At 41.6% G+C, this 24,025-nt stretch overlaps 2 protein-coding genes across 4 annotated transcripts; both read right to left on the reverse strand.

Annotated features, from left to right (window-relative positions):
- Positions 1-13,800: 13,800 nt before the first annotated feature.
- On the reverse strand, positions 13,801-18,883 carry igf3 (insulin-like growth factor 3). The gene is made up of 4 exons (XM_031876925.1): positions 17,923-18,883; positions 16,670-16,831; positions 14,362-14,570; positions 13,801-14,022 (listed from the first exon to the last, which is right to left on the reverse strand). The coding sequence occupies exons 1-4, from the start codon at positions 17,948-17,950 to the stop codon at positions 13,801-13,803; spliced, it is 621 nt and encodes a 206-aa protein (XP_031732785.1). The 5' UTR covers positions 17,951-18,883.
- Positions 18,884-18,981: 98 nt separating this feature from the next.
- Positions 18,982-23,976, reverse strand: LOC116399634 (uncharacterized). 3 transcript variants are annotated; one of them, XM_031876922.1, is made up of 4 exons: positions 23,307-23,976; positions 22,055-22,633; positions 21,415-21,549; positions 18,982-20,697 (listed from the first exon to the last, which is right to left on the reverse strand). In XM_031876922.1, the coding sequence occupies exons 2-4, from the start codon at positions 22,616-22,618 to the stop codon at positions 20,215-20,217; spliced, it is 1,182 nt and encodes a 393-aa protein (XP_031732782.1). In that variant the 5' UTR covers positions 22,619-22,633; positions 23,307-23,976; the 3' UTR covers positions 18,982-20,214. The 3 variants fall into 3 exon arrangements, with proteins under 3 accessions (XP_031732782.1, XP_031732784.1, XP_031732783.1); XM_031876924.1 differs by lacking the exon at positions 23,307-23,976 and adding an exon at positions 22,973-23,280; XM_031876923.1 differs by lacking the exon at positions 23,307-23,976 and adding an exon at positions 22,923-23,280.
- Between the last annotated feature and the right edge of the window lie 49 nt (positions 23,977-24,025).

Consider the following 24,025-nt stretch of genomic DNA (forward strand, 5'->3'; position numbering starts at 1 on the left):
ATACGTGCATAGATGATTTGTTGGTTCAGATCTACAAGTGCAGTGGGGCTGGGTCTGCCGTGCAGCATCAGGCACAAAGACACATTCACACACACTACAGAGCAGGATGTTTCTATAGAAGTGATTTCATTCAGAATATGGTGGAACATTGAAAAAACGTTATGAAGTAGACAAAGTTGAGTTTGCCTTTATTGTGTCTGAAGTAGAGAAAAGCCTTTAACTTCTTCTGTATAACAGCGTCCTCTGGTGGGGCCGGGCCCCACGGGCCCCTCATGTAAAAACGCTGATGCAGGTAAGAAGAAAAATATGTTTTTCTTTTAGAGGTGAACTATCTCTTTTCTTCACAGAAAAATCAGTCCATACGCAACCAAGTGTTTAAGTTACATTACAATCAGTTCACACATTGGCAATGCAAAGCAATTAATATATGTGAAATTGTTACATACAGTAGCAGCTGATACCTTTACGTACATTGAGCTTTTGTTCTTTCTTCTCAGTAAACTTTGAATGCAGGACTTTTACCCGTAACAGAGTATTTGTGCACTGCTGTAGTAGTACTGGACAGCATGGTGGTGCAGTGGTTAGCACTGTCTCCTGACAGCACGGGGTTCCATGAACATGTCTCCAGGTCCTCTGGCTTCCTCCCACGGACCAAACACATGCAGCTTAGTTAATTGTTCACCCTAACTTACTTGTAGGGGTGAATGTGAGCGTCAATGCTTGTCTGGGTGTGATTGACCGGCAACGACAGGAGAAGTTAGTCTTTCAAAATAAAACAGGAAACACTATGCACAGAGAAACAGGGATGTTACACTTATGACTCTTCTGTACCTGTACTACTGTCACACTAAGTGTTAGCGTGTCACTGATAAATATTAAGATGGTTTCTATCACTGAAGTAAAACAAGAAGTAAACACATATCATATTGTTGTCTGATAGTAAAGGTTGCCGGTAGCCAGCATTAGGCTATCTTATCTCCAGGCCCTGTGTTGTACAGGAGCCCAGTTTAAACACCTTTATTATTTTAACTGAGACAGAATTATTCTTGTATGGCATGTAGTTGAAAATGAAGTTACAAATATCACTCTGATTGATACAGGCAAACCTGGTACTTTTCTTTTGAGATTTAACATTTGTTGTACACACACAAAAAGAGATCCACGTTGATGTACTTCTCATCAATAAACCGAAACCAAACAGATTCACAGCCAACATTGTACACATCTTTGAAAGTTGACAGATGATATGAACACACCATATCCTCTCTGATAAGCCTCACAAACCAATGTAGGTCACACCAGCCATATAATCTTTAACTATGTTACATGATGGCCAGCCTGATATCCCCTCGCTGTCTGATACTAATTATTTGTCTTTCGCGAGGATACGGATAGACCTTCAATATGATAGCAAAGCTGCCAGTGGATTCCAGCCAAGTTATTCCAATTGATTAATGTTAGAGTTTTATAGTAACATTTATATCGGGATACTTCTGACATAATGTTAAAGTGAATGCTACTGTAAAAAGAGCAAAGGAAGATGCAGTAATCAAACTCAGGACAGGTCTTAGTGGTGGTGATATGCTCACATTATCTACTGGGGAGGTGCATCCATTCACTACCGTCTGTTAAACTCCTGAAGTTCGCAGACGACACAACGGTCATCGGCCTCATCAGGGACGGTGATGAGTCTGCGTACAGATGGGAGGTTGAACAGCTGGTCCTCTGGTGCGGTCAGAACAACCTGGAGCTAAACAAGCTCAAAACTGTGGAGATGACAGTGGACTTCAGGAGGAGCCCCCCAACACTACCCCCCCCCCCCATACTCAACAACACTGTGTCTGCTGTGGAGACCTTCAAGTTTCTGGGATCCACAATCTCCCAGGACCTGAAGTGGGCTCCCAACATCAACACCATCAGGAAAAAGGCCCAGCAGAGGTTGTACTTCTTGCGCCAGCTCAGGAAGTTCAACCTGTCTCAGGAGCTGCTGATCCTGTTTTTCTCCACCATCATCCAGTCTGTTCTCTGCTCCTCTATCACTGTGTGGTTCGGATCGGCAACCAAACAGGACAGACACAGACTACAACGGATTGTCAGGTCTGCAGAGAGCATCATTGGTTCCAGCCTGCCCTCCATCCTGGACTTGTTCACCTCCAGATTCAGGAGATGGGCTGGAAAGATCACTGTAGACCCTTCACACCCTGGACACGAGCTGTTCAACTCCTCCCCTCTGGTAGGCGCTACAGAGCTCTGTACACCAAAACCACCAGACACAGGAACAGCTTCTTTCTGCTGGCCGTCACTCTGATGAACAATAAATAAGTAACATTGCACTACTACCTCTGTTTGCACTATTGTATCATATATATATATATATATATATATATATATATATATATATATATATACTTTTTGTTTGGGATATATTTATACTTACATTGTATAGCTGTTAAATGTCCTTGTTTTTCTTATATTTCTCTTGTTTATTGTATATATTTCATATGTGTGTATGTACGATGAGAGTAATGTGTAACCGGAGTCAAATTCCATGTATGCGCACGCATACATGGCCAATAAAGCTGATTCTGATTCTGATTCTGATTATTGTACATGACATAATATACTGCCTTGTCTGTACAGTTCTTTTTGATATGCCGTGTGTGCATTCAAAGAGTTATTGGTCAATGTAGTAACTCCTCAATGTATCCCTTTCCTTTATATGCAGATACGTCACTCCATTGAAACAAAACTATCATCCTCAAACTCCCCTCTTGCACCCCCCGACACCGCTCTGAGCATTTATGTCTGAGTCACATCTCTTCAGACTGCTGTGTTCCTGCTGTCACTCCTCCTGTGCTGTCAAAGGCGATAGTGGACGGACTAGATGAGGACGTCACTCAGAGCCACACAGTCTGGACACGTTAGAGAAACGAGTCACAGACAAGGACTAATCACAAAGTCCTTGTCCCACATATGAGATCTATCACATAGTGCTTGTCCAAATTCAAACATCAGATCCCATCAGACGGCACGGCTACACTTAAAAACAGCTCCTGCATGAGAAGAGATTTTGTTCCTTTCCTGCTTTTATTTTCTATTTGTTGCGTTATCTCGACTTGATACCTGTGTAGAGTCCTTCAAATGAAAAATTGAAATTCAATTAAATGACAAAAATACATTGTCACTGCCCTTCAGAACGATCAATGTTTTGTGATCAGCAGCACAACATCACTTGTCTTTCTTATGTTACAAAATGAATCTCTCACAACGGTTAAGGTTTGGATAGGTTCAGGCACACAAAAAAAAACTTGGTTAGTGTTCAAATGACTGCTAAGGTCAGAGGAGCTTTGTCGTCATGGCACCAACAATGACCATGTGGTTCCGGTCATGGTTAAAAGAAGCTGGAACCAGGAAGTGAGGAGGGGTCGACCCATCCATCAACCCCGACCATGGATGTGTGAAGAGAGCTGGATACAGCGCCACCATGGAGGTTTATATGATCAGTTTTATGTGTGTGATGTCATCCTAATAGTATGTTGGCCAAGCGGGAACGAGTGGCCAGCTGGAGAAACACCAATGCACATGACGTATAGGACGTATAGGTCAACAGAACATCGGACCTTAATATGGGAGACGACTAGGTGCATGTGGTTGTATTTGTAACCATGACAAAACGTTTACGGACTTCATGAATCTTCTGTACCTGTACTACTATCACACTGAGTGTGAGCATGTCACTGTTAAATATTCCGATGGTCTCATCACTGAAGTGAAACAAGAAGTGTTTACTTCTTGAATAAACGTAAAAAGAATTGACTGCAAACTTTGAAGGTGTTTGAAATGAACATTAACTATTTTATCTGAAGCCTCTTGAACAAAGCGAACCAGGTCGTGTTGGTGCCTAAAAGTAAGCCAACCTTAACACAGTGTTGCACATTGTAGTGCATGAAGGCACAGACAGATGAAGTGGTCCTGCTGATAGCGCAGATCACTAAGCAATTTGTTCTGAAGGCAGTTATAGACGACGTAGATAGATTACTTTCTGTGCATCACAGTCCATCAGAACATCTTCCTGACCGTGTAACATCCCCGTGATGGAACGTATTCTCTCATGTCAGCCCTGATCGTCTCCCTTTTCAGTGTACCCAAACACTTATCACAATCTACTTGTCTCTCATTGTCCTATTCACACTGTGCAGCACAACTAAAGGAGATCAGGAGACAATGAACAGCTTGATAAGTAAAGTGAAGAACTCATACATGCTGTGCAAGTCTAAGAACTATACTGACACCTGCATGTCTCCTGCAGCTCCAGGCCACAGAGGGTTTACTGAAGTCACACATTTAGACACCGCGACACCAGGCTTGGGTTGGATTACTTTGAAATGTAGTCAGTCACTGAACACAAATTATATGGCAATTTTCAAAATTAGTTATGTTATTGGATTTAAAAAAAAAATCGAATCTGAATACTTTTGGATAATTAAGGATTAGAGATTGAAATTTTTTATTTTTTTTTGAATGGACAGCCACAAGAGATTGAGTTCCACAAATAGTCAAATTTCACTTTAAACATCTCAAAAACATTTCCAATGCAAATAAATGCATTTAGTGTAATATCATTTTCCTTTGGATGTTGGATTATTGAGGAAAATAAACTCTGTGGCAAAGAAACCTTTCTGATACTTACATGTTTTGTTCAGCTAGATGGCACTTACTGAGCACACACCTACCCAGAATGGATAATATGAAAATTTGAGATTACTCCATGTGTCATGAGCTTATTAAATTGCTTCTACAGTATGAAAGCAACAATTCCCAAACTAAACAACATAAGCTCACCATTGCCAACCAATATGAACACAGCTAAACTTATTTTGAAACAGCATAGTCTTTACATTAATTTTCTCTGTAGACTTATTCAAAAATTCTGATGCTTTAAGAATAAAGTCTGTTTTGATTATCACAGTATAACATGTAATACCCAGTGGCCAACATTATTACACAGAACATCATATAACTTGACCGAGATGTTATTTAAAGTATAAAAATTGGACGTCATTAGTCTTTTTTTTTTAGGATAATTTTTTTGAGCATTTTGACTTTCATTGGAGCTGAAAGAGAAGAGGTCGACTGGAAACAGAGGGACATTGAGTTATACTACCAAGGAGCTCTGTCAATAATCTATTAATCTATAGAATAAGAAGTCATGTATAACTTCTCTTCAAATTATCTTAAGTATAACTATGACATTCTTTTGAATTCTCTACCTAATTCAGTACATTTCTAATCTCTCACTCTCCTCTTTATCAGAAAATTTGATTTTCCTTGTCTGCAATTATATTGTAATTGTTTTCTGTGATAGTAAACATCATTCACTGATCATGATGTCATTTTGATTATGGTCGTATTGACATCCATGCAATCCTAACTACGCCTGTAATATGTTCTCACCAGGCAATGCATAGCAAGTGAAACAATAAAATGATATTAGAAACTTTGTTATTGCCATACCACAGTGTTGATGGTGATGTTTTGGTACAGCAAATAGCTCAGAGCTAAGAGAGAGAGAAAAGAAACGCCATAAACCAGAGGTCTTCAACAGGGGGTCCACGACCCCTTAGGGGTCCGCGGAGGTACTGCCGGGGGTCCGCGAAATTTTTGCTTGATTAGAAATTTGGTTGGTAGATTTAAAAAAAAAAAAAAAAAATAGAATTTTCTTTTTCCAGACATGAATCTGTCCATTATTTTAATAGTTCAGTATTGTATGCAAGATAACAGGTATGTTTATGCATGGCAGTGGCACTAATAGGCCATCACTCATTTTGGTTTCCACATTTATGTTTAAAATGAAAACGTCTATTTGAATAGCTTGTATGCATGATTATCATGCAATTGACAGATAATGTTGATATTGGCATTGGTATCAGCTCACAAGGTATGTTTATAAATGGCAGTGGCACGGCGTCCCTACTCACTGTGTCTTGCACATGTTTAAAATAAAAACATGGATATATGAACCTGTGTATTATTTGAATAGCTTAGTATTGAATGCACAAAAACAAGTTATGTTTAAACATGGCGCTAGGCCCAGTTTAATATAAAACACAATTTTATACAATATATCTCGTCGGGGGTCCCTGCTCCATCTCTCTATCAGTTTGGGGGTCCTTGGCCTGACAACGTTGAAGATCCCTGCCATAAACCATCACAACAAAGCACACAAAAGGGAAACATCAATGTGAACATATGTATGGAGAAAATATATGATACGTACAGTTCAGTTCCCCAGAATATCTACAGGAAAAAAGCACAATGATTGATGTACCAGTACAAACAAGTCCAGTTTGAGATCAGTCCAGTGCCTGCAGAGCAATACGGGAGCTTGTGGCAAGGGGGACTAGCAACGGGAGGTAAGTGGTGTGACTGCTGTATGAACGAAACACCGCATGATAAAAGCCTACAAGCTAAACAAGAGATATAGAAAACAATAATGAAAGAGTTAAATTAGGGAATAGTTCATGGACAGTTCAGGGTACTCTGCATGACCAGTTTGATGGCAATGCATGATGTATCATTGGTCCGTGTTGAGGGCTGTAATCATGGCCGCTCGTCTTTGTGTTTGCAGCTGCTCTGCTGCAGATACCAGCCTGTTGATAGGATGGCAGGAAAAAGATAGCATCCAGATCCTCCAGCAGCCTTGACAGAGACTCAGTGAACTCCTGCAGTTAGTCACAGGTGGGCCTGTTGACAGTCTATTCACCCAACAGGCCCTGTACACAAAACAATCCATCTGGCCTTTTGTGCCAATTTTGTGCACGCAGAGCAGAAATGTCTGTGAGAGCGTCAAGTCAAACCTGTGTCAGTACATCTGTAGCTATAGTTTCATTGTCATAAATCGGTTTGTCAGAGGTGTGCGCTCTATGGAGGGACAAATAGGTGTCACTAAATTAATACCACTTTACATCACAAAATGTTACATACATCTGCTGCACTGAACCAGACAGACATGACTTAAACTGTGAGGAATGAGCCAGGCTAAACTTCACTGGGTCCTTTATTAAAATGGCCCTTTTCCATCACAACTGCTTTTATATTATGAAAATGGAGGAATCAAAGTTAGTGACTAAGTTGAATATGTTATTTAAACATGAAACTATGGTAGTTTTTGGACAAAAAGGCTTGTTTGTCTTATTGACAGTGAACGTTGGTTTGTTTTAATCATGATTGGGATCCATAACCTTAACCACGTATTTTTTGGTAATCCAACAACACCTTAATCCAGTGTTTGTAGATAACAAAAATCAGAAGCATGCATCATTTATAGTCATCCCCCCAGTTTGGAAACCAGTGCCTTAACCATATAACCATAAAGGCAAAGCTAGCCAGGTAACAGGCTAAATAGTTAGCTCGGTTCAAAACACGTTGCCATTTGGAAGCATAAATATGCTGCCCCCTTGACCCTGTTAACCACCTTCAACAATATTGGAGAATGTAGTTATAAAACAAGCCAAGTTCAATATTATTTATACAATATTATTACACATTAAATGCAATAGGGGTCCCCTAAAGCAGGGGTCTCAAACTCATTTTCACTCTGGGCCACATCAGCATCACGGTCGCCCTCAAAGGGCCGGTTGTAAATGTAAGACGGTGTAAATGTAACTACTCCTAACATATTGGTAAATAACTGTTATTTATTCAAGTGTAAAAATATTGTACATACAGTTATATAAATGTAAAAATATATTTAAGCACATTTCTGTTATTATAACTTAAATCCTTTTACTTTATGGTTAAGAAATCCACATTACTCTATCAAAGATCAAACTATTAAAGAAAATAACAAAGACAAATATCAAACACAAGTTATTACAATAACTTTGTTCAAAGCTTAAAATCCTTTCAAGGGTGCGTTTGCACAATCCCACATGAAGTATTTCATGTGTTTTAAAGTCACATTTAAAGTATCTTCAATGTACTCACAATACATTTCCATGTCAAATGTACAGTAACCAGCCAAAGAGCTGCTTCTATGACTGTGTTTAAGTATCTCATCATTTTGACTTTCTATCATAGTTATGACTTTCTATCATAGTTATGACTTTCTGTCTCATAACTTCGACTTTCTATCTCATAATTTCGACTATGGGGATATTTTTATTATCAAGTCTAACCTGATTATTTATTTATTTATTTAATTTTTTTAAACTTTTTTTGCTGGCGGATTCGCGGGCCACATAAAATGACATGGCGGGCCGGATTCGGCCAGCGGGCCTTGAGTTTGAGACCCCTGCCCTAAAGGATTATCCCACAGCCACAGGCATTGTTTTTATGAAACACCTTGAATTCATGCATATATCATACAGTATATGGTAACAGACTCACCCATTGGTCACAATGCATGACAGATGGAATGTTGTGTCACGAAGTCTGCATTAAAGGTATATTTGTAATTTTTTATGAGACCTGCTGGAAAAAGAATTGGAACAGAACACCAAAAAGGGCAACAATATTCCTTCATCAAAGATCTGTTAAGATTGTAAACAAATGTAATCTGAACCAAAATGTTGCCAGTCCAACATTTCCCCATTTGGGCTGACAACAATAGCCTGGCCATGAGAATCCGATGTGAGGGGGGGGCTTTATTAGAATAGCTCTGCATGGGAAGAGATGGGAGTAAATGTCACTATCTGGCTGTGACGCAGGAGAATGCTCTCCCCTCCTGCCTTATCCAGCCCACGGTCAACAGCTGTTACTATGTTGTGGAGACAAAAGAAGCACCTTCTTGCCTGAGAAATCTTTTCAAACTTTGAACCAGATTATAGAGGTGTAGGTGAGATTCAATGAGGATTGCAATCTGTGATTTAATGTAATCCTGCAATACAATCTACCTATTTAACACATTTGTAAACACATTTTATATAAATGTTTGAAAAGCTGCATTCTTTTCTGAATTATCAATGCACTTACTCTTCTGAATGTCACATTACTTAGTAACTCGTTACCAGTGGCGGGCCGTGCATTTTATACCTGGGCCTTCACTGCTGTCCTGCAGCTGAAACACAGCTACGGTTATTATTTGTTTAGTGTAAAAATTAAGCCCTCACCTATAAATAGACTAACACTGCAGAGAATACGCCGAGAGTGCGTCTCCTCTCTGCTCTGACTGCAGCTGAGACTGCTGCGTGAGGCTGCTGTGAGAGTACCCGCCTGTGTGTGCTTTGGGACGGCGGAGGGGCTCACGGCAGCTCCCGCTGCTCGTTCACCACAGTGCAGAACGTACGTGCTTTAACGAGTCAAAACACCACAAAAGTCTCCAATAACACCAGAACAAGTCGCTAGATTTGTCGCTAGTAGCTTTTGACAAAAAAGTCACCATGAGGGTTTGGAAAGTCGCCAGATTTAGCGAGCAACTTGCCAACACTGGCACTGGCTAAATATGTCCCCAGAGCAACATTGGACGTAACAATGGTTCCTATCACATATTAAACCAAACAAAAATCCATCTTCATAAAAACAAGTTGTACAAATAATAATATATAAACAAGCATATTAAAGCTACTGCAATGTACAAATAAAAGCATTTAACTTACCAGAGCTGCTGTTCACTATTTAAAGACAAAGTGCATCCTCCTTTCTTTGTTAACAAAGAGTTTAATCCCACGGTTGTTCAGTACATCCGTGTGTTTTAGTTCCAGTAAGAAGTCCTTCTCGATTCATGGATGCCAGTGAAGACAGTCGAGCCTCCCCAGCTGTATTTCTTGAATACGTTTTAATGCGTTCGAGGGCTGAAAATGTCCGCTCCACAGAGGCAGCAGATATTGGGATTGTCACCGCCCAACATGTCAGGCTAGCCCACTGACCAATCACGTATGGCTAGGCCAGCTAGAAGGCTCTGACATGTCAAAGAATACGCCCAACATGTCAAACTAAAGATCTGATTGGTTGAACACTATGACAATCAACAATATCGTCCCCATTCACTTAAAGTGCACATGGATTCACTTGTGAGTCTGCAGGCCTCAGGCCTCTCTTCTTACCTAGAGACACAGAGGTGAGATCTGATTGGATGAAAGCTCTACTTAAAACAAGCTGCACTGGAAGCAGAGCAACTGAGGAAGACAGTAGCTGTGCAATGAGAAAATAAGATAATGGGAAAACTATTTTTATAAATTATAATACATGTAGTGTATTTACGAAAAATTCTTAAATTATAAAATAGCTCTAACTTTGTGATTCTGTTTAGGCCAACAGAGAAGGCCTTGCAGGCCCTGACGGCCCACCACTGCTCGTTACAGAAACTAGCCGGCTCGGGTTTTCTCCGGGTCCTCCAGCTTCAACCTTCCTGATTTCATGATACATTTCAGTGTAGCCTGTTGCATTTCATATTTATACTGCACTGTGGATTTGGAGCTAGCTGTGTAAGTGATACTCGTTACCAGGAGAGGTTGGAAGGAGAGATATGTTTCCAAAACGTAACATTTCCACATAAAAACCTGTGGCGCTAACATTAGCGGAGTACGTTACAACTTGATCAGCTGGCGGTAGCACTTCTATGCTATGCTAGTTACTGAAGGTATACTGAATGTAAACACATGCTGCTTTTGCTTTTTAATGATTGTAACAGTGAACAAAGACCTACCCGGCTTTACAGAAACACTGTTGTTCCTTCATTGTATCGTCTTCTGTCTTGATCTCCAGGTGATGTGCTGGTTTTAACTGTAAAGGTACAAAAGCAGAAATGTTCTCCAGTGCAACAGGGACTTGCAGCCTCCCAGCAGAGCTACGAGTGTGAGAACAAGTGAGACGTGTGTTGACCCATAATCTAGTAAAACTTTTCATTTTAAAGTAAATTTGATGTGCGTGAGAGAGAGATAGAGCAAGACCTGCTGCCTTGTAACTAAGTTTGAAGAATAAAACTTTTCCACTACATTTGTCTGAGTGCGTGTGTGGGAAATATAGAGGAAGATCTTAAGTACTGAGCATGACCTTTCATTATCAAAGAGTACAATTATAATGTATTTTCTGTAACCAATTTACTTCCCATTCATGTACAAAATGAGCAGCTATAGTGACTGGCGGTGTGCTTGTTTTTTTATCATAAACGTCACCCGCTCTGCAATCTGTTTTATGAAAAAGCAGGTATGTGGAAGTCCTCACTATCTGTGGCCTTTTATGGTACAGCCTGAAGAACTAGCTGTGCCGTTACTGCCCAACAGTCCAAAATCCAAGCAATATCCTGTCCTAAATCACAGTTTAGCCAGCTGGTTGGCAGTGTTGTCACACTCCAGCTTGGAATGGGAGTTAAGTGCTCACATACTGAGAGAAATGAAGTTACGCTTGGTATTCCCTTAGAACACTGTGTTTTACCTTTCACATGCATTTTAGTCACTGGGCTGTGTTGTATCAGTGAAGACGTGCAGATAATGCACCTGGTCCCAGATAAAAGTCACTACTTCCTCTAGTGCTCATACTCCTTTACCCTCAATGGAAACTGATAGTCTTTGAATTTATTGACTCATATCAGGAGTATGTTTATTGAAGGAAGAGTTCCCACCAAAATCAAAAACACTTATTTTTCCTCTTACCTGTAGTGCTTTTAAAGAGATGTCTGCCCTCTCTCAAATATAATGGGACCATATGATACTCAACTTGTGGTGCTCAAAGCACCAAATAAATTTGAAAAACTCAACAGCAATGTCTCTTTCCAGAAATCCTGACCTGGTTACTCAAGATAACCCAGAGACTTTGTTGTGAGCAGTTTAATGGAGGGACTAATTTCTCTCAGTCCAACTACATCCATCGACCATATAACCGTGCAGGAGGAAGCATCTACTCATGGACGACAGACACAGCACAAGATGTAAACATCAACGGCCAACGTCAGCTCAGAGCTGGCAGTATCGAGTAGAGATGCACGCTTCCTTCTGCGTGGTGATACGGTGGGTGGGTGTAGTTGGACATATAGAAAATAGTACCAACATGACCCCCTGAACTTCAGTCATGTCAAAGTAAAATGAGTCAGCTGTCTATGGTCGCAGTGCTGCTCAACGCCAAAAACAAAAGCTTGGTTTGTGTTGTGTAATTATGAAATCATATGAAATCCAAAGTGTGGAATGGCATGTTAAGTGTTCTCCTTCAAATCAAGTCAGAACAGGAACATCATGAAGAATTCTACAGTTTTACTATTTATTATAATCTTATGTCATCGTGAAATAAATAATGAATGCACACAAAATAATAAACCCCATGCATTTTACATGAAAAGTAAATATCAGTACAACTGACAAGTTCTAGCAGACCCATTCAATAAGAACTCACCCAGGGTACTGTAACTCAGTCAAAAGTGCTAGAATAAGTATAAAAATGAATGTGAACAGATGCTGTGCACCAGATAACACAATACACATACTTTGCAGGTGTCACATAAATATATGATAATTGGTGTGTTAAAATAGACAATATTGTTAACTAACATCTCATGTTTAGCTCTCTGTTAGAAATAGCACAGGAATCAAGCACATCTAGACACATGATCAGCTGATCTGACCCATGCAGCTCTTTTCCATCGCAGGAACTAGATATAAGAAGCCAGTGAGCTGGAACTGCTCAGCAGCAAACAGCAGACGAACACAGTTAAGAGACGAGCGGATGAACATAGTGGAGGAGTTACTGTATGTTTGTAAAGAGGACACAAACATCACTCCAAATGAATTCTAATGTTGCTTCTTAATTGCTAAATGTGTATGTCGCTGTTTTCTGACACGTTCATTACAACAACCCTCATAAACCATTCATTAGAATAATAATTACTCGTGATAAAACCTTACCAGGTTCTTAAAACAGGCTTATACCCACCGATAGTAATTATATATATAACCCATGTAACCTTGAGACAGGTCGTGCAGCACTGTCTCTGAGGAACTAGGGTGACATATGTGAAAGAGACAAAGTGCACGTATGGAGGAGGTCCGGGTGGATGGACGGGTCAAACAAACACAACTTACACCCAGGAGACCGCTGTGTGTGTCCTGTGTGAGACAGAAAGTCAGCGGTGACTTATTTGGCCTTACTTTTGTTTAATTTAACTGACTTACTTAACTCATGGCAACATTATTTAGATCTTTTTATGTTAGAAACTTACGTATTATAACCAAAACCCCAATATTTTCTTAAGCACTAACCAAGTAGTTTGTTCTGCACTACACTTTTGTTGCTTTACGTTTGTAGGAAAACGCAGGAAATAGTATATCATATGAACCATTGTATGAGGATATGTTGACTAATTTGCTGGAAAAGGCCAAACAGACAGCCGCAGTAAAACCTACTTGACTACTGGCAAAAAGGAAAATGACTGAAATTCCATAGCGCGTCATGTGGTACACTCCATTTGTCTAGACTGGGATGGTAAACAATGCAGTGTTGTCGTTTGTTTGACCTTTAGCAGCCGTTTACAAACACCATTTTCCACAAGCCCAAGTCCATCGTGGCTTAAACATCACCAGAGGGATGGATTGAGGCCAGCGTAATGCATGTAATGACACTTTGATCCAGAAAGAAAGTTCGGTGAGAGATTCCATTGAGATCCAAAGGCTAGTGTAACAGCAGCTAGCCCAGAGATGGAGCACGGACCTCAGCTGTCTGGATGTCAACCAGCGACTCTTTGTTTCCCTCCAAATCAGTTTGTGATCCCTACTTGGTAGAGAATGTACACCACAACAGTCAGTACCAGTCTTTCAAACTGGCTGGGTCCAATCCGGTAACTATAAATATTGATCTTTTTCACGAGGTCAAAGGTCACGATTTAACGGTCGCCATTCTTTGAAGGGGACTCTTAGAGGTGGAGGGAGCCCCGCTGGTTGTGGTCTTTGTTTTAATCCTCCTGCGAGACGATGAAACTTTGCTTTTCCGTCGGAGGGAAGGCTGCATTTTCTTTCTGTAAGCTTCCCTCTTTGGACTGTCAGGAGCTCCCAGGTGCTCAGAGAGTCTCTTCTGAAAAACTGCTTGGAACTGCTGAGTCTGCAAGAAAAAAATTTAAGAATAAGGAGTTGATTCAAGGACATGTTGCCTGGCTGTAGCAGGTAAACTTGACACCAAAGACTGTCCTTAACAGAAACAGGGGTTACCCTCCCACTCCACGTAACACAAGTACATGTCATCATGTGACCAAAGCTCTAAACTTAGATCACGCGATGACACCTGAGTCAACTCCAGTCCCTGCTGAGGACCATAAGATAGGTTTGACAGCCCTGGGAAAAACTAACAAATGAACTCTGAGTTAAGAGTTAAGACTATGTTATCCAGCTACCGCTCAAAGGTCAAGACTGAACCCTCACACTCAATCAGTAGAGGTCATACCGTGTCTAGCTGTGTAGTGGTGTGACGTGCCGTGGTTGTGGTGTGAGGTGCCGTGGTTGTGGTTGGGTAAGCTGTCGTCTGCTGCTGGCTCTTTGGTTTGGCACAGTACATCTCCAGAAGCTGAAGTTCACAGCCAGCCGACCGACAGCACTGGTCCACTATCCCCTTCCCCCTGGGCCGAGTGCCGTAACCAGACCACGTACCTTTACCTGCAGAGAGAGAGAAATGTCCAACGTGGGATTCATGTTTTTAAAAAAAATTTTTTTTAATAAAACCCTTTTAACTTCAAAGAAGACAAACGGGCCAAATCCAATGTATTTGGGGGCCTTTTAAGCCAAAATATGCATGATATGCATATGCAACAGATAAATGAAACCTTTTTAACGTTTGCATGCTAGTCCATCCCCCTCTACCAATCGGCATTACACCCCACAACGCGTAGGTATTGGACGAGTACAAAGCCTGTCCTGGCGGTGGTGCTAGAGGAGAGACATTTCGACCAAAAGGGCCCATTCGATGTGCTCCTCTCGGGAACATGCTCAGCCAGTTTAACTACAATCCATGCATTGCATTTTAAGATACTACACTGTTTTAGGGGGAAATGTATTCCTGATGGTTGCAGTAAAGGACGGTTCAAAATGTTTTTAAAGTCCTCAGGGCTCATCTTTTTGGGAACCATGGATATGAAAAGACCACTTCATGTCAATCTGGATGGCAGTTGTCACGATAGCTTCCGACAAACAACAATTATCGAGTGATTGTCGAATGTGTTTGTTTTGCTCATTGAGCTCATTTTCATTTTTTTAGTAATAGTATAATTTATAGGCTGATATTTACACCAAAATAAGGCTACATATCATGAATTATTTGGAGAAACCAAGCAATTCTTTGTAAAATCTGATATTCAGCACCCCCACACAGACGGAATGGACTGATCCTTTGTTTCCTAACCACACATTTCCACCACTGCAACGATTCGGCAGAAATCGTTAGTCGAATTAGGCTCTTTTAGATCGAATCGTCAAATAATCGACTATTTGTTAACACGGTGTCAATGTGAGCATGTTAGCATATGCACGATAGCATTTAGCATTCAATGCACTAAACTGCCACGTCTGAAATGTGTAGTTCTAACGAGGGGAATCTCATACTGTGAGTTCTCTGCTGTTTGTCCCCGTCCTCACCTTTTCTTTGTTATTACTGCGAAAGCTGCGCTGCTCTCAGATAACACGTGTTTTAACAACAGAGCTATCGCTCACCGAGGCACAGTGTTCTGGTGAGCGTGCTGCCATCTTGGTGGATTGCCACCGGTCTGATAGCGTGAGGAGTAAAGTGGCCTTGGTCAGAACAGAGCAAAGGTAATCAAGTGAAAGGTCATGTGGGTAATTCTGTGTGCAGTGCGAGTGATTATACTCTAATAATTATTACCTGTATTTTAAATGAAATGCTGCAACCTGCCTTACAGTAGCTATAAGGTCCAAGATGAAGTGACCAATCAGGTCAGCTCATTTAAATGACACACATTTGTATCCAATGATGAACCACTATTGGACAGAACAGTAGAATCAAATGTGTCCCAGACAGAAAGACCAATCACGAGATATTAAATTGCATAAAAAGTCTGTCCAGTTGGCTGCAGCTCAGATGAGCATTGTTGTGGCTGGTCTTTGTGTAAATAAATGAACAGGCTGTTGTTGTGGAACTGATAACTTGCTCAGAGTTACTGCAGTGTGGGCATGATGACCATGGCCATATCTGTTCTACACCTCTGCTGGTGTAAGTGTTACCACACAGGGTGGAATAACCTTGATAGCACTCGGTGTTATTATCTCTTTGTATCCTTATCAGAAATAAACAATAGAATCAATGTGCATTTCTGTCATAACAAGACAGAATCTACCAATTTATACTTTCAGTGACAGTTAATGTTTTGAATTTGTTTTCCCCTCCATATGTTACATCTGTAAAACACAGAACAACCATACCATAATAGCTCATAGCCTATAGGACATAATGCATAGGTGCTTGTGTTGTGCGTGCAATGGGAGAAGGCCAAGATAACGTCAAGTTGTTTTGAAGTATGTTTGAGAAAATATGAGAAAATCTATCAACAAACTCAAAAGCACTCTTCAGCCGGTCGTCATCGAGCAACGTGTCAGTTTCAATATTACACCGTGTCCAAAACATTATCTGTTTATATCTGAAGGTTTCCAGACAGTGAACCCTAACCACTTACTAATAACTAATAACTTTTACTGCAATGGTTTCCACTAGTATACAAAAACAAACTAAGTGGATGTGGACCTACCTATATAGATCCCACGGTCCCCACACACGAATATGAGGTCGCTGAGGAGGTCCGTGCCACAGCGGAGTCGGGCTGCCTCCGAGGACAGCGGCCAGCCGGCCAGGCACATGGTGGAGTAGAGCACACACATCCGAACACACAACACCTGGAGAGGAGAGGGGGGGCTGTTAATACGCAACACACATGGTTAGTTCTGTCCAAGCTCATAATGAAAACACAGAGGGACCTTGCTACATGGACAACACTCCTCTGTGTTGTTGAAGTGGGGACACGTAAATGAGTTTCTTCTACTGATTGTGAGAATAACGCAAACAGTATTGAGACATAATCAACCGATACATCTTTCAGAGTCAAACTTTTAAAGTTGGACTGCTTTAGGCCAACGACAGATCAGACAAAGAGGTATTCCTTCAAAACCGTGTTGAGACAGTTGTGGGACATAATGTCGGTAAAGCTCTTTATAACTGGAATGATGATCAACAGTAACTTTTGGGATTTTTACTAGAACTTCAAGAAGTTGTGGTCACTGAATACATTGGTGTACTATGAATATATTCTCTAATATTGTTCAGAGTAGATTAGTGGTGGAAACCAACAACTCTCTTGTTAGTCAGTGAATGCAGCAAGTTTCCTATCATGACCCTGTTCTAGGTGCATGACCCCATCTAGCAATCACACCGCTGTCAAGCTGTTAATTCTATTATGAGGTTATGATTATAAACTGTATCCTGTGGTAAAGGAGTTTGAAATATCTCAAGAGAGCAAGCCATCATGCCTCCATCCACTGAGGAGGACCGTGAAATGTGGTTGAAAGCTCTGGAAAGAGCAAGAAGCCAGACCGAGAGATTTCTTGTTTTTGGTCAATATAGTCATTCAAAGTTGTGCAAGATAAGTACATTTACAAAATATCTATCAAATACATTTTCCATCTGCATGAGTCAGACCTGGACTCGGTTAGTCTGTGACCAAAGTCCATGAGCAGGTTCCAAAAGCTACAATCTTAACAGCTCAAAATCCAAAGTGCAGTTTTCAAACAGATGAAGTAATGCTTTATTTTATGTCACCATCACTTCCAACTTATTTCCTAAATTGTTTCTAGGAAAGAACAATTTTTTAAATATTGGTGAAAAATAAAGGCGGAATTCTCACTCAGTTCTGATTTTATGACACAGGTTTAGACTCTACAATCAGTAGTGCTACTAGCACTCCAATGCAGCATCGGTTCAGCAGAATCAACGGTCTTACCTTCAGCATGGGAGAAGGGCGGCATGAGGAGTGCATCCTGCCTGTGTGGACGGACTGATGTGGACCTGCAGTCTTATAGTCAGCAGCGGGAGGGGCAGGTTTCCTCCCTGCTCTCCTTATGCCGGTCCACACTCAAATCTCATCTGGGACTCCTATCGGATGATTCAACAAGCTGTCTCTGTTCTGCTGTGTTCCTACCGTGTATGTAACAGGATATTCATCTGAGTCACAGACACGATATCCTTATTAAGAAACAATTTGGAACCAACTTGTAACAAATACAAAAGTCCTCCAGGAAATCCTCCCCTCATGAAAGGTTCACTTTGTGTTGGAGCTTTTTTTATTGAGGTGTATGCTGAGGTATTTCTATTATTTTGTCCACCCAATTTCTATCAGTGGGTAGAATTGTTTGGTCCTCTTCATTCCATACGGTGGCCCTGAGAGAGCGACGCGCTGCAGCTTTAAGGAAACATGCAACGAGACTAAACAAAAGCAAAGGAAGACAACAGCAAACATCAGCAATAACATGTGGACACTAGAACTAACTTATAATGTTTGCATGACCCGGAAGCATCATGTGGCAGCCAAGAACATTCTTCTAGAGGCTAAGGAAAGGTACTTCAATGCATCCTTTCTTATCTCCTTGAGCATAGGACACCTAGACCATCCTCTACGTAAGGAAAGAGGATTCTGCCATCCCCAAAGTTCCTCGCTGAAGGTTTGAAGTTATAATCGCCCCGGTTCCTTCTACACAAATCCAATGGGATTCTTCCATCAGATCTTTTATTATTGCAGAAAATAAACTGTTTACAATACTTACAAGTTTTGTTCAGCAAATAATCTTCACAAATGTACACCACTGTTACTATATTTGAAGAGTGAACTGAATCATTAGAAGTAAAAAGCTAACGTTAGGCTATAAAGGATCTCCACCACGGTCACATGACTTCACGTCTCCACCACTAAGCTAAAGGAGGACTAGTGTTCTAGTGATGACGTTTAGTCGACTCATTCAGACAGACACTCTTTGAAGTCACGTAAAAGCTTCTACATTCAGGAGAGGAGTGTTTGTTTTAGTTGTTTATTCAATGCCGGAGAACAAAACCTTAAAATCTCTTCAGCTTGTGTTTCACCGAGGTGCTCAGAGTCCGGCTGCTCGACCACGATGCAACGGTCGATGTTTTCTCTTTTCAAAGCAACTTTATAAACACATGGAAGATGAGTGCAGTGACAAACAAAGGATTCCTGTCCAACACAGAATCAGACCTTCAAAGGAGGCAGTTTTCAGTCTTCACAACGAACAACTAAACAGCAAAGTCAACGCCAGGTGGGCTCATCGGGGTCCACGCTTCACAAACGGACATCACAGTCTCCTGGTTGAGTCACCGATACCACTGATGACTCCACTGTTCAGAAGGAGTAACAGAACAAACTGCCGTCAACAATACGTTTGAAACGTTTTGGTCTTCTAACAATGTCTCATATAGCGTTTGGCTGTACCAGCCGAAAAAACCCCAAAAGAAGCGACAGCCAAAAACGCTGAACTCAAGGGTTCAAAACAACAGGCGACGTCACAGTGACGACGGCCTCTTCTTACCACAGTCCATGGGCCTGATAGCAGAGGTCAGGGGTCACAAAACTAGAGCTTGTGTGCTCCAGCAAAGGTCGAGGAAGTGTTAGAAAGGACAACTAGTTTATAAAAGGTCATTAAGTTAACATGCTCACTAGTATCCTGGTCTTAAGATCTGATCCTAGTCTGGATATACCGGGATGCTGATCTCTGAGAATGTTACATTGTAAACCACTAATCTGTGTCTAAACTGACAGGAGGAGAACAAAGGTTCCGTTACATTATGATGCGTTCAGGCTCTGCTCGGTATAAATGAGAATTGGGCTACGGTCAATTTTAACATAAACATGGTGTGTTCACATGTATATATACATAATGAATTATGAGCTGTTTACACTAGCTCTTATAATACATCATTAAACTACTAATGACTAGATTTGTTCAACCATAAAAAATGACTATATCAAAGTAAAAGGAGAACATTTAGAATGTTTGATGGTTCACTGACTAGAGAGCGGTGGAAATGATTTTTGGGACAGATGGATCCTTGTGGACCAGCTGCTATAACCAAACAACAAAGAGATCTGTGTCTGTTAATATGGTTCATCAATGATCGGCAATTAGTATCGACAGCAAAACAGCGGGATCAGGGATCTCTCTTTTGTATTTTGTGCTGATCCGTGGCTCTGATCCGTGATCCGACCCGAGCGTTTTAGGATCCGTTGTACCACTAGTGATTGTGCAGGTTGTTGAAAGCGGCTACACGCTGCTTCAGCCTGGCCTTCATTCGATTTATCTCCTCCTCCTCTGCCAGCTGCTTAAAGTCAAACTCCTGAGGCTTTCTGGTGGGCCAGCTCTGGTTGCCACTTTGCTCTACAATACCAACCGTGTTGTCAGGTTGACCGCTGTCAACATGTATATAATCAGCTTCTTCATCATCCGTCACCATCTCATGTTCACCACAGTTGTTGTTGGCCTCCTCCTGCTCCCCCTGAGGCTGAAGCCACGGCGGCTCAGTGCCTGCTGCTTCCTCTGCAGCCTGCTGTCCATCACCCTCCTTATGACGACGGCTGCCGGCGGACTGAGGGACGTGATGTGTGGTCGTGGTTGAGGATACGTCACTTCCCCTGTTCATAGTAACCTTCTTGTTTTCACCGGGTGCTGCTTTAGGTGTGGTGCATCTCTCCTTGGGCCTGTTGTCATGTAGCAGCTCCTGCAGGACAAACAGAGTGGTATCGCATAGGGATGAGATCCACAGTTGACAGCCGAGGGTTCTAACTGAAGCTACATAGAAGCAGAGCACTGCAGAGACAAGACCGGGTGTATATAGAGACAGGACTTTATTCCTAATGTGAGCCCAAAGGTGCCCGAGCATTTTAGAGTGGCTTGGGACGAACTCGAGGCTTCGAAGCTGTAGTCCACAAACCAGTGGATGACACAGTGACGACATCCACTGCTTGTATTCAGTGTATGGTCACAGTCATAGCGCCAAGCGTTTCCCTACTCTCTACCTTAAAAGGGATGTAGTACTGATACCCAGCACTACAAATCTACATCTTTAAAAAAATCTAATAATTTCTGTCTATCAATAACCTGGAGAAAGTTATCTCTGTCTCTAATTCAAAATGAAAGTTAAAAATGATATTTAAAAAGAAATACCTATTAATCACTTATAAGGCATTGACTAGAGTGGATCTAATATGTGTGGCCCACTATGCCCCCGCTTAAAGGACGCACACATGAGTGATGGGCAGATCGGCTCGAACGTCGTCCACATCCAAGTGTACGCTGGAGTGAAGGCTCTTCTCTGACTAGGAGACCTGTGTGGACATGTCACTCCCTCTCTACTACAGGGACTAGTAGAGAGGGAGTGACTATATATAATTATTATTATTATTATTATTATTATTATTATTATTATGACACTCACCTGGTCTGTGGTGGAGTGATTATCCGGTTTGGTGAGACGATCCTTGAGCTGTTTAGAGGAGGTCTGGGGCAGAGTGACGTGTGATTTCTTCCTCTGTGGTTCTGCAGGTCCTAGAGAAACCGGGGGGGAACGGCGCTGCAGGACAGACACGCCTCAGATGAATGTTACTACGCACAATATCTTTCTATAACTTCATACAGTCAAAAAACAGCTTTATATATGGGGCCGCTTCCAATAAGCATGGTCAGGCAAAGGGAAGGTGCGGAGAAGGTGTCAGGATGAGCTAAAAATGTAAAGTTTGTCCCGAGGACGAGGCTAGAGGAAGGCTCATGGAGTCATTCAAATCAAAAGGGTTCATCCTCTGTGGTGCATGAATGTTTCAGCTGTACTTTGTGTTACGCGCCAATTAACGAATGTAAGCATGCTAACTGAGGTTGTGACAATGGAGAACATTATACCTGCTAAACATCACTGGCAACATTGTGAGCATTTAAACACGCTGACGAAGCACCACCATACCGCCTCAAGGCTGAAGCTTTACATGTCAGCTGACCTGCTGCATGTTTCCCACATTCACTGTTGTTTTTACTAGTTTGTAGCAGTGTCTTGAATGTAGTCATTAACTGAAATGTCATGTTACCTTCTTGAGGCTTTTAGAGGATACCTCTGATGTTGAAGGAATGGAAGACTGGGACGCTAGCTGTTGTTCACGTGTCTCTGGTTGAGTCCGGCTCTCATTGGGATTCCTGATGGACAGGTACACCTGTCCATCGTAGAGGATGACGGCATCTTTGTACACCCGCGGTGCAGAACCCCGAGGTAACGGGGAGGCATGGGATGTGTGCGCGGAGACCTTTTTTCCAGGCATGGTGTCCTTCAGCGCCTTGTACACCGCGTGGTTGGCAGCGACGAAGCTCATTTGGACAGGACCCGGATTAGCCCGAAACTCTCTGCCCAGCAGCGAGGACAGGTTTTCCATCATGTTGTTTCCTGCGTGGGAGGCCACTTTATGGCCTTTCCTCCGTATGACTGCTGGACAAATCCATATGCCTTCTGGAGAGTCTGAGAGCTTCTCGGAGCCCTTAGAGCCAGGCAGCGGGAGGCCCATTCTTCTGAGCACCGACCTCGGTAAACTCCACAGAGGGATGCTTTTTACCTCAGCCTCCACTGGGATGTAGATTTCAAGTTTGCCATGGAGATCCATGCTCGAAGTATTTCCCTGTTGACAAATAAAGAGTTACATTGAGAGTTATAGATGCCAACAACACCAACACTTCCCATGATTTCCTCCCAGCTCAATACTGAAACATAATTTGGGGATGGGAACTTAACAGTTCTTGCATTTATTAGTTTACAAGTTGAGATCATTCTTTACTTTCGATTATTGATAAGCGGTTTCAGTTGACACATCTTGTCAGTAAGGAAATTCATGATTTTATGAGCAATACGGGTGAAGCCTTCCTGTGTTGGCCTACTAGTTAGGTGTCATAATTAGCATGCAGGTGTACCGGACTGACTCGGCCTGACGTTACCGGCACTGAGCAGAATGACGTCGTACCGAAACGGAAGTTCACCTCCGGGTTTAAATGGCTTGGAAACAATGTCAGTGTTTCTCTATCTACAACAATAAAGATACTAGGTTAGGGCGAAGACAGCCCTTCTCGTGCTCGACACCATTATGCTCGGATTCTCCACCAAAAACAACGTGAACACGCGCCCCTTCATTAGAAACCTACGCTAGTTAACGTAAAGAGAAGTTAGCTAACGTCACCGACGCTGTTGAAAATTGAGGTTGCTGTTTCCACACTATCGTCGACTTGTGAACCAAATGATGTCAACTAAAATACCAACCGTACTTAAATAAAAAGAAGCCCGAATAGTGTTGCCCATACCTTGATCAAGCATAAACGTATCCAGCTTTAAATGCTTCGACTCGTTTTTTGTTGCAGTTTCACTTCGTCGCAAAACAGTACTTCCGGTGCCCTACTCTCCAGAATAAAAGTCACCTAAATCACCGAAACAAATATCAGCGGCAGAGACTGCATATCCCATAGTGCCTATTTTACCACACACAAACATGTAACGTTAGTGAGTAACATTTGGAAAAAACTAATCAGGACTTCACAATTGCCCATGTTATACAATAGTGGCACACGAGGACTAAAATGCATTGGGCATTCCTTCTTTAGTTCTTAATGCATGCCTCATATTAATCCTGGCCTGTTCTTAAACCTGTATTATATGTTTAAATACTCATGGTGTCCCAGGGGGGTGAATATAAATAAACACTGCGGGGCAGTGCAATGGTACTGGGGATTACCGATCACAATTAATTAGTTGATATGACTATCTAATATCAAATTACACTAGATCACTTTAACTATTCTTTTATTTTGAAGGCTAGAAGCCTGACTCGCAGTGCGTACGACTCTATATTATATACGATTTCCTTTACTTCCGGTTTGGAATTTTATAATTAGCTAAGCTAAATTATATGTTGTCAGTTGAAGAAACTCAACTGAATTGTGATACCAACCTAAAAGTCTTGCCTTGTAATTTTGTATGGTTTATATTATTACTTTTGCACAGTGTATTTTTCATTTCTATTCTC

This window comes from Anarrhichthys ocellatus, unplaced genomic scaffold, assembly GCF_004355925.1.
Source record: "Anarrhichthys ocellatus isolate YVR2014 unplaced genomic scaffold, GSC_Weel_1.0 scaffold120, whole genome shotgun sequence".
Taxonomy (NCBI): domain Eukaryota; kingdom Metazoa; phylum Chordata; class Actinopteri; order Perciformes; family Anarhichadidae; genus Anarrhichthys; species Anarrhichthys ocellatus.

Excerpts from the sequence above, each read along its gene's own strand:
- igf3 (XM_031876925.1), bottom strand. The coding sequence starts at position 17,950 with ATGCACTCCTCATGCCGCCCTTCTCCCA. Across the intron at positions 16,832-17,922 it reads CTCATGCCGCCCTTCTCCCA|CCCCCTCTCCTCTCCAGGTG; the intron begins TGCTGAAGGTAA and ends GTATTAACAGCC. Across the intron at positions 14,023-14,361 it reads CCACTACACAGCTAGACACG|ACTCAGCAGTTCCAAGCAGT; the intron begins GTATGACCTCTA and ends TTTTTCTTGCAG.
- LOC116399634 (XM_031876922.1), bottom strand. The coding sequence starts at position 22,618 with ATGGATCTCCATGGCAAACTTGAAATCTACATCCCAGTGGAGGCTGAG. Across the intron at positions 21,550-22,054 it reads CCTCTAAAAGCCTCAAGAAG|CGCCGTTCCCCCCCGGTTTC; the intron begins GTAACATGACAT and ends TCTGTCCTGCAG. Across the intron at positions 20,698-21,414 it reads ATCACTCCACCACAGACCAG|GAGCTGCTACATGACAACAG; the intron begins GTGAGTGTCATA and ends TTTGTCCTGCAG.